The following is an 11,135-nucleotide window of genomic DNA, read 5'->3' on the forward strand; positions in this document are numbered from 1 at the left end:
TCTTGCTACCTCGATGTATCACTGTTGAATCAAAATATAAGATACCACAGAGTCTTCCATAATATTGGCTGTTGTACTGACTAAAGAAGGGCCCACTATAACGACTATACCGAATAGACGAGATGAGGTCAGATTTTCCATTGTCAACCTTCCTTGTTTACTGAATATATGGTAATATTCCGCTCTATCACCTGTCTATAATGTTTGCGTCCCTAACGTATTCGTTACTCAAGAGCATGCCCAGATAGGCCACTGACAAATAAAATTATGTTACAGGGAACTCAATAGCCTCGTTCAAAATCGGCATTTTATAAAATCTATTATGTTTATCATGACCTTGTTAGCAAATACGATCAATCATTGAATTGGGCGTATGAGTGAAAAATTCTGGAGAGAGACGTTAAACAATAAACAATCAATCACTGGATTGCGTCTTGACTGATGTTATTTATACCATTTCTAAGGTTTTTGTGTTGGTAAGTTTTTAGAGTTATTTGACAACCTTATTAGTAGTCAATCTAAACTTATTAAAAAAAACAACAACAACAATTTGTGTAAATACGGCTTTTAAAGCATCAACATATATAATACAAAGATAACAACACGTTATTAGATAGCGTTACAAAATAGTTCTTTTTCGCAACACAGATAACTTGAAAGGACAAACGAAAAGTCAAATATTTTGAAGATGTAGATTTTCATGCACTTTATCTTCTTGATAATGCTCTTCATCACCACCACCACCTCTCAATCTCTTAATCTCCCGCTCGCATCTCTCTCTCTCTCTCTGCTTTACATAGGTTTGACTTACCGGTGTACTGTATTTGAAAAATATGAAATTATTAACTACAGTCGGAGAAAGAGCTAGACAGATTGTCCCCCTTTCCTTACAAGATACATGTATCTTCAATAGTCGTATAAAAACCCGTCAAACAAATTTAGGGTCCATCAACCTTTTATTAACTTTTTGTAAAAATTTATGACAATTAATGATTAGAAATCATACTTTTGATGAAATGCATACAATTCCACCATTCATTGCCGGGAATAGTTGCCTAGCTTTAGATATTAATTTTGTAAATGATATATACAATCGTTTATCTTGTGACAATTGAGTTATCTTTTTTTAGAGGCCAGTGAACTGTAAGGACTAATATCAATAAGGAAATTGAACCATTATCAACATGAATGTCTCTCTTTTGCATTGAAATGAAAAATTCATAACTCAAAAGCACAGGAATAAAAGAGTTATAACTTTGGCACATGAAACTATGCGTAAAACACGTTTTTATCAATGTTAAGATGGCTACACTAGGTGTGAATGAAATTGATTTATCTATGAGGCCTTGTATAACATGAATGAACAGATAAAGCCATTATTGTCAGCACTTGCCGGTGATTGTGAATTCACACCGAGCAATAAGAGACATATGATCAATAATAATGAATTATAGATTTCAGAGAACAGAAAGTGCTTTAATCCTATAGTCTGAACATTTCCTTCTATCTATTACATTTTACCCTTTAAAGTCTGGATCGACATTCTGTAATTTAAGGTTAAAGCTTAATCTTTCAATGAACATTTCATATAAAAAAATTATATATACTGAGCAAAATAAGTTTAGCAAGCCAATTGTTTTTCTAATTTTAAAAATATTTTTGGAAATTATTTTATTTCGTCTCTGCATAAAATCAATATAGAAAAGGGTAACAAAAGACACTCTTCATTTTTTTCAACTTGATGCGCAGAAACTGCGTCGTCCAACGTTATGACAATTCAACAATACAAAAAGAATACGCTCGAACGGACATGGTCCTGGAAGAATTTTTTACTTGAAAAGCCTTTCGAGCACGCTTGTAAAAGAAAACCGGTGAAAGATTGCAAAAGCGTCAAATTGAGAAACGCCCAGGACTTTTCAAAAATGAATGTCGAACTACTATAGAGATGCTAACGCCGGTTGCTCACAAAGAAATGTCGCTGAAGACTTTCTTGTGCATCCGTTCACCATATGTTGACTTTTAAACCGACCACGGACCACTTGACATGTTAGTAATTGTCGACGCTAAGAACGACCATGGAAAACGACGGTTAGGCAAGATCGTTTTACTGTTACAAGGTCGAGACGTAACCGTATTATGGCTGCTCTTAAAGTTGCAGACGAATTACGCCGTGTAACTGAACTGAGGTTATGTGAACAAAGTGTAAAAAAAAAACACAGCTAGGTTTGCAAATCTTCGAGCTTGAAAACGTCTCACAGCAGTACCACTAACTCAACGTCATCGACAGTGCCGCCTCGCATGGGCAATGCCCGCACGACACAAAAACTGACCTTCATCAGAATGGTGTTGAGATCTTTGATTGGCCCGCGAGATCGCCAGATTTGTCACCCATTGAACACGTTTGAGACATTCTTGGTCGACGTTTAAGGCAGCGACATAACGTCAACAACGTAGCAGAACTGACCCTTGTCCTGCAGCAGGAGTGGAACCAGATCACCACGCTTGAGATACAAAGGAACATGAGACGCAGTGGTGATGTTATTATTGCTGCAATTGGAGGCCTTACACAATATTGAAACTGAATCTGACTTTTCAAACCCGTATCTGTGATCAGTTTCACGACATTTCTTACAAAACAGCACAAATTTTGCCTTATTTTGTTATGTGATGACAAGCTCACATCACAATTTAACTGTAAGCGCTGTGTCTATTTTGTTCTACTTTGTTTTATGATAAATATCTTAAATTGCTAAACTTATTTTGCTCAGTATAATTTGAAAACGTAATAGCATAGAGTGACTTGTATTTAAAGACACATTTTGTTTTTCCTTTTTGTACGAAAAACAAACCATGAAATGTTTTGAATGACACAGCACAATAATTTTTTAAAACTATAATACAAGCACCATTGCAATGTCGTTGCCTCTGTATTCTTTTTTCCCCACCGCCGTCAGACATAAGTAGAACTTTGTAGAGAACTGGTCACTTGTTGCTGAGTGACAACGCTTTGTTCACGCGGATTCACTCGCCAAAGTCCAAGGTGTCTTAAGAAAGGTAATAACTTCCGGCACTCTTGATTAAATTTGTGATTCCTCATGAAATATATGTAAGGATTCCAGACAGGGGAGCATTTGGCAAGAAGCAAAGGAATGGAAGAAACAACCAGATTTATCCGGTTATTTTTGGTTATGACGATGTATAATGCCATGCATGCGTACGGAGTCCAGGAACCAAGAAATGCCACTGAAAATATATATTGTTTAACACTTTAAAAGAAGAAAATGTCATGGGGTAAATTTAATATTAATTCAATATGAAATTAAATCCCAATTTAATTTTATAACCTAAAAAAACTAGTATAGCATTGATTTTTCAAGAAAAAAATGGATAAAATCATTAAAATTCTAAAATCAATGGAAATGAATCCCCCACCGTAGCTTCTGCAGTATTGCTTTCATTTGAAGTCATTCACGGGTATATGGTGAAGTCTGTATGTGTGTGAAAATTTCTCGAACAGAACATTAAACAACAATCAATCAATAAACCAATCAATCATATCACACTTACCTATCATAATTAAGATGGTGGTTGTCACGTGAATTTCGTATCCTTCTGACTTTTTCCGGATTTTCCTTTTCTTGATCTATATGAAACAATACAAAATGTTAACTTATTTTTTGTGAAAATTGACTCTTTATGTAAGTATCAAGTTTTATACAGAGTAACGTAAATGAAGACACAGGGGGATAAAGTACAATTTTTATTGATCAGTGCGACATTGAACTCCGGTCACGACATTTGTCCGGATTTTCACCCGCCATTTTTTTCTACATATTATATAACGTTTTTTAATTATCATATCGTGTGATTTTGTACTCTCATATTGTTTAACAAAATTATACCTGAAACTTGTATGTCACAGTTGTAGGGGATATAACTTAAAAATAAAAATCCTGTGGGATCTTTATGGGATTTCTTATCCTACCCGATATCCGACAAAATCCTATAGGATAATTAAAAAGTCCCATAGAAAAAATGTTGTCTCCCGCAGTATTTTAAGTCGCATTTCTGAACAGATATTGGATATATGTCCCATGTAAAAAGACTTTCGAGAAAACATTCCATTTATACACGGAAATTAAACTTCAAATAATTAGTGACATTAAACTTCAAACAATTAGTGACATTAAACTTCAAATAATTAGTGATAGTATTGGATAATCAGAAAGGCAAACATAACCTTTTATTTTTTTTTTTTACAATATTTTCCTTAGTTACTATGAATTATGTATACTCGTACGAATATAAGTATTTTTCGGATGATGTAGGTACATACAGAAACAAATAATATGAGCTTCACGTATGGTTTCTGTCAAGTTTGATTATTAGTACATTTTATGTTGTGTATTGTGACAATCAAATATTACTTCAAGGTCTACGTGATTTTAAGCAAGAATTTTGTTTACCTTATGGCTAAATAAAATATTTAAAGTGTAATTATGAGTTAAATGGTGTATTATATTTAGATTTTATGGTTTGAATGAAATTGAAAAAATATGTCAGCAGCACATGATCGGCAATAGTTATTATTTCTAGATAATTTAAGGGAGGATATGGAGATAACGAACAGTATTCAATGTCAAAGTCCATAAAACAATACAAAACAGGAGCAGAGCAAATACGACCTCCGAAACATCAGAGGTGGGATCAGATGCCATGGAGGAGTGAGCATCCCATGCTGACCGGCCGCATCTGACACGTGCTCTTGTCATGATCGGGAAATATCGCAAAAATTCGGCGTCAATTCAGTATGTAAATAATGGACTAACAATTAATATGAAAAACGTCAGTCAGCATTTGACTTAATGATAAATTGTATTTGCTGACAAGGTCAGGAAAAGGTATGAGGAATCGCTCATTAAAACAGTAGTCTTAAAAAGTAGTCTTCAATTCCAGTTCATCTTACATTATAACAATCATTGGGTCTTTCTTTATTTTCTATATCAATTCATTCGGGTTTTTCTCGCTTGGAAAAATCAATAAATTTTTCATACTTAACGAAACCAAACATATTAACGGTGTCATATGTCTTAGAAAAGACATGATCACACAGTCCCACTTGCTTTGAAGTTAATATAGTTTAATTTAACAGACTCTTTCAGATATTCAAATAAAAGAATAATGTTATCAAAGAAAACACAGAATCCTCAGAATTAAAAATTATCACCACAGCAGTTTATCCTTTACATTGTACCTGATTCGTGCGACATAAACACGTCTGAATACGTTCCATTCATTTAGACATCATTTGAATACAAATATAAAAGCCGCCGAAATATGGCAATATTGCCACCTCGGCGTTTATCACAAATCAATCAATCAATCAATCAGTCATTCAATCAATCAATCAATCAATCAATTGATAAATAAATAAATAAATAAATAAATGAATAAATAAATAAATATAATAGAAGCAAAGAATGAAAAAAATAAAATGGTAGTTCTTATTTTTTTTTTCTTAAAAAGAGGCTATAGTGTGATTAACCTTTTCTTTGAATGAAATTGATTAAATACTGATTACGTATCAGGAAAGTGAAGATGACAAAGCAAGTAAGACATACTGTGAAATCCTCAAAATCCTCAAAAGGGACCAATTTTCAAGGAATTCTGAAATTGTACAGGTTTCGGTTGCACTTTATTTAGTGTATTCACTCGTATCCACAAAAGGAAACATCCTTTTGAAACCCTTGAATGATAATTTATCGAGGATATAAATTCATGGATAAAGGGTACCCATGAATTCCACAAGACATTAGTATTAAGCCACTTTGGAATCGTGCACATTCCACAATATTACTAAACACGTTAAAAATCAATTAATAATCTATATTTGCTTCAAATAAGAAAGTATGTTAGTTAAAAAGAATATAAGAAATCAAAGTAATTTTTATAAAATATAACATGTTGCAGATTTTATTTGATAAAATGAAATATGACAGAGAGAACATTACACAGAAAGAACTCTCGTACTTGTTCCGATCCTTTTCACGACTTCTATCATTTTTTGACTTTATGCAACATAAAAACTAAATGCTATCGTAATTGCAATGGAAACCATAAAACTATTCTCCAAATCACGTCCCTGCTATTAATTTAAAACATTTTCTTTGGACGATAGGACTAATTTGACGTGTAATTATTGCGATAATGCACTCAGCAGGGCTTTTTGTTACATCTCTTTACAGTGACAACGCACAGGGCGGAAGTTAAAATCGATAATTATGTGCCAAAATAGGATAAACTGGCTTTGAAGTCTTACGAGAATGAATATTGAAAATAATCAGACACAAATGCTGATGAGCGACAACATTTCAAACATGAATGCACGTAACAATCACAGTTTTATAATCGAACTTAAGGACGCTCTAAACACCGCACACCAAAAAGCTCTATTTATTGGGTATTTTTATGCAGTTAGAGTGATCTGCCCTTAGATGTAAGATTAAAGAAATTGCTTTTTACCATTAATTACATAATTTATAATAGATTAAAATACGTTTAGCATTATATAAGACCAAGAGTAAGAAATTTAATTAATTATTTTCATTAATTTTCCCAATGTTGATAAACAACAGTGATTTCTAGTCCATTGTTTTTAAACATTTTTCCTGCACAAATAAGACACGTCCCTGTGTTCTAAATGAATGAAAAGTCTCAATATGCAAATCTTTATATGATATATTCTTCTCTGAGTCCAAAAAACAGTTTCTGTTAGTGTTTAGAGCTTCCTTAATTAAACAATCAACTTTCAACGGGTAATCTAATAGACGCAGATTTTTTAGGAACATTTCTGCATACCAGTGAATAAATAACACTTTCAGCATATTTTTTCAGTAACTTCAGAAAGCTTCTTTTTTTTTTTACCCTTTTATAACGAGTTAAGAAATTGTTTTCGATTCATTTTAATTCACACATTAAAAAGTATTCCTCTGCCATTTGACAAATCTTTTTTTAAGAGAGAGAGAAAAAAAAAAGATTCATTCTATTAAAGGTGGACAATTAATTGTCTCTGCAAATGTGTGCCATTCATATTGAGCAACAGCCAGACAACAACTTTATCATCTTTATAAAGATGACATATAAACATAAAGAAATCAAGTTCATTGGGAGCTTTTAGTTCATAGAAAGTCTATGGGGTGTTGCAAAATTGCATTAGATATGTAATTATGAATGCAACAAAAGATATGAGAGAAAAATCCCAACACATTATTCAGCTGTTGTTTTTACTCAAACATGACAAATAAAAGTAAAAATAATTTAAATAACATTAAACATGATTTCATCATACCTTATTGATTACATTATTTTCATATTTTAACAACTTGTTAAATTCTAGTAACATATTACTTGTTTAGTGCTTATGTAAGTAACGGTGTCCATTGGTAGTCTTGGATATATTTTCTAATTGTAATGGAATAAGGCAGAAATAAGTCGTGCAATAAAACATCAAAAAGACTTTCGTGTCGTAGACTGATGTAAGCTAAAAATGACAATGTTTATTTATATTTATGAAATCTGAAAAATGAAACTTACCTTTTTGTAAACCATTGTGTATGAAAATAGTATAACGGATAAAGGCACTAGAAAACAAAGGAAAAACAGGGTCAGGTTGAAGCTTATATCATCAAGAGCAATGCCGACCCAATTTGGTCCGCATGACGTCCCTATAGGTTCCAGTTCAAAACTACTCCACCCAAATAAGGGAGCAAGTGCAAAGCACAAGGAATACGCAAAGCAAGCCAATGCAATAATTTTAGCGGAGATAGTTCCGATTTTCCTGCTATGCACGACTACAAGATATCTTGTGTAGGCGATGACTGCTAACAACGTGATCTGTGAAAGGCCCAGAAAAGTCATCAAAGTTCCATACAAAGTACAGGCCATTTTTCCTAGGACCCAATATGTGGAAAAACTGGCAATGGTCAGCATCGTTAGACCAATTGAGCTCATCAGCAAATCGCTAAAACAAAGGGCAGAAACCAAAAAGCAGTGTCCACTTCGAAGCTTTGAACTCATCATAAAAACAAAGAGCACAAGTAAATTTCCAGAAGTGGCTGCCACATTTAAAAAAGTGAAGAGTACTCCAAAAACATAATGGGCAGCATCTGGTAGCTTGTTATATCCGCTGAACATTGAAGAGTAATTAGTGCTATTCATTTTGATGAAAATTTTTAAGCTATATCACTTGTATGATTAAATTGATTGTTTTTTTTTTAAATTCAATCAATTGCGGATAAAATCTGAATAACTTTTATTCACTCACACATATGGTCATTTAACACTCGCACAGCAGCTTATATATAAATGACCTTTTGATTCACGATGTGAAGTATTTATTGATCTAAAGAATCCTTCTTTTGCTCCGCCTATAAAATGCTTCTTACTTAGAAGTACAAGTGAAGAACATGAGAGATATTTAGAGGTTATCCAATTTCTAAGTCGTGTCATTTCTAACAGGTGCTCAAAGAGCCTTGACAGTCATCTTGGGATCAACTGGCCTGGGCTTATGTGACGAAAACTGGCAATTTTGCGAGAGCTTGAGAATAAATAACCTTACCATGCAGTGCGCAGCGAGAATCCAAGAAACTCAAGTAAAGGTGTTAAATTTAAGTTTATGACTAACGTAACTACAGTTAAGCTCCTGATTCATGATTTATGCAGGAGGCATCGATTTTGAAATTTTTAAAAGCTAATTGCTCATAATAAGTTTACAAACAAATAGCTTTTTATTGGCATAAAGAAAGAAAACGCAAATGAAAAAAAGTGAAGTTTCCATTAAAATTTACACGTAAACCGACACTTACCCTCACAATTTTTAGGTCTAAAATCTACTTTCAATATATGATCAAGTACATGTAAGCCCAATCCATTTTTCTCAAATCATTGGCCAGCAGCGATTATGAATTTTTAATTTTTAATTTCTTTGTTGATTATATATATAAACAATGTTGGATGCTTAGTGTGGAAAGTTGTTAATAGAATGAAGTAAACAAATTGCCATGCAGATGTCCATGAATAAATAGGATAATTCACAACAATTATGTTATGGTTTCCAATATATAAGCAATACATAATCAAATAAACACATCTTCACATTTTGATAAAATGGTAAGTATTTATTTGATTCATGCAAACAGGGATTCCTTGACTCGGGTTTATGAGTATGGAATATTTCAGAGGCTGTATTATGTAGTACAATTCTCTTTTTAATCCTTGGACTTTCATTAAAGTGTGGTTTTCTTGTAGCTACATAATTAGCGTCTCTCAAATGGTGACTTAGATTCTCACTGGTTTAAAATTAATAACATCAGCACCTTTAAATTGTTTTTGACAACAATGTGGTGACTTCAGCCTTACCTCTTTGCCGTACAAAACGCATTGAATTTTTGCTACACTCGTTTACATCTGCCCAAATTTCTGTCCCATGTATATTTCAACAGTGAATGAAGGGTTGTGTAAATTCCATTTTGTTGATTCGACCGAATTACATATCAATTTTGGAAAATGACGAAGAGACCACAACCCGGCCTTTTAGTTAAATACTTAATAGTGTAAAATGGGGCTAGGGGGTATGTGTATGCAGTATGCATAGGAAACTGTTTATTGATAATCATCACATTTACACGACGGTGGTCGAAAATTCAACTTCATAATATTTTTACTGTAGATATATTAAAATGTTAATTTCGAAGGTATTTAATAAAGTGTTGCTAGCTATAGATTCCTTCGTAATAGATGTTAAATCAAGTAGCTGGACTTGGGGCGTTTACATGTATGTAGTATCCCTTTCTCTCATTCCTGAGATCATTTTTACCCCATTTATTTTGAAAAGCTTTTCTACGGGCCTGAGTTCTATATAACCTACATAATTTATTGGAAAGTATCTGTTGACCATTCAAGTTTACACTTACTACTCTGGATTTTAATATGTGTAAAACATTAAAAAAAACTCGAACTGACACCATTCTACTTGTTTATGTTGTTATGAATATTGATGAGGTAGCAACCAATGAGAGTTTAGGTCACCATTGAGAGACGCTTGTTTCGTAGGGTCGAGAATGCCACGCCTTACTAAAAGTCCAAGGATAACTGAAAATTGCACTAACTTGTATTATCTAACCCCACGTATTGCCTCATTGAAAAGCCAGTGGTCCATAAAAATAGCTATGAATGGTCGGGGACTAATAACGGTATAACATAAATATACATTTGCATTCTCAATGATCATATTAAAAAAAATTCGCCACTACAAGATTTAAGAAAATTGCACTAGATGACCGAGAGTTCTCGCATATATTTTGACCCAAATTTAGTCTTCAAACAGTTTAAAGAAAAAATAAGATAATAATAATAATAATAAAAAATAGATAAAAACCACGTGCTTTTTTACACGAGGCGGGTAACGTGAGTATATACGCAATGGAATCAAATTGAACAAATTTATTTTTGAAAGGTCAATTATCATGACTGACTTTTATTAAACACACAAAAAATATTTTCACGTGTAGTGTCAAGTGAAAAAAACAAAAAAATCTGGTTCAGACCTGTTAATTTACTAATATTGTAATCGATAATTACGTAAGGTCTGCTACGATTGATAAGTAAGTTATAATTATGTAAGAATTATAAATTTTAGTTGATTTTTGAAAAAAAAATTGTTTTATTTGTACTCTACCGATGAAAATAAAATTGTAAGGATTGATTCTAATAACTATCCAATTTATACCTTTTTACTAACTTTTTATAAAGCTTAAAATGTCCCAACTCTGGTTATGCGGTATAAGTTTGGAAGATATTGAATTCATTCCTAAAAAATTGTAACGTGAATCTTCCACGTTTAAAATAAATTCTCTTTCAGTGTTCAACAAGTTTGATTATATAACTTCTAATATATAAGCAAACACAGTTCCTGGTTTATTGTTTTATTATGAAATCGGGTGATAAGAAACCCGTAACTTAACTGCACAGAGAAATAAAAATGGAAAAGGTCACTCCGTATGAAACTAACTCTTACATAAAAAGATGTATTTTCTTCATACTAACCATCAAGAATAAGGAATATTATCATCATTTTT

At 32.7% G+C, this 11,135-nt stretch overlaps 1 protein-coding gene across 1 annotated transcript; it reads right to left on the reverse strand.

Moving 5' to 3' along the window:
* Window positions 1-568: 568 nt before the first annotated feature.
* On the reverse strand, window positions 569-8,217 carry LOC134255572 (opsin-VA-like). The gene is made up of 3 exons (XM_062738103.1): window positions 7,594-8,217; window positions 3,568-3,643; window positions 569-3,243 (listed from the first exon to the last, which is right to left on the reverse strand). Exons 1-3 carry the CDS (start codon window positions 8,215-8,217, stop codon window positions 2,951-2,953), a joined length of 993 nt encoding a protein of 330 aa, XP_062594087.1. The 3' UTR covers window positions 569-2,950.
* Window positions 8,218-11,135: the final 2,918 nt, after the last annotated feature.

This window comes from Saccostrea cucullata, unplaced genomic scaffold (assembly GCF_032062105.1).
Source record: "Saccostrea cucullata isolate Sc308-1 unplaced genomic scaffold, CSIRO_AGI_Scuc_v1 ctg2970, whole genome shotgun sequence".
NCBI classification, from domain to species: Eukaryota; Metazoa; Mollusca; class Bivalvia; order Ostreida; family Ostreidae; genus Saccostrea; species Saccostrea cuccullata.

Bases quoted from the DNA above. Each gene is read 5' to 3' on its own strand.
- LOC134255572 (XM_062738103.1), bottom strand. From the start codon at position 8,217: ATGAATAGCACTAATTACTCTTCAATGTTCAGCGGATATAACAAGCTA. The intron at 3,644-7,593 runs GTAAGTTTCATT...TGTTTCATATAG, and splicing joins ACACAATGGTTTACAAAAAG to ATCAAGAAAAGGAAAATCCG. The intron at 3,244-3,567 runs GTAAGTGTGATA...ATATATTTTCAG, and splicing joins CACCATCTTAATTATGATAG to TGGCATTTCTTGGTTCCTGG.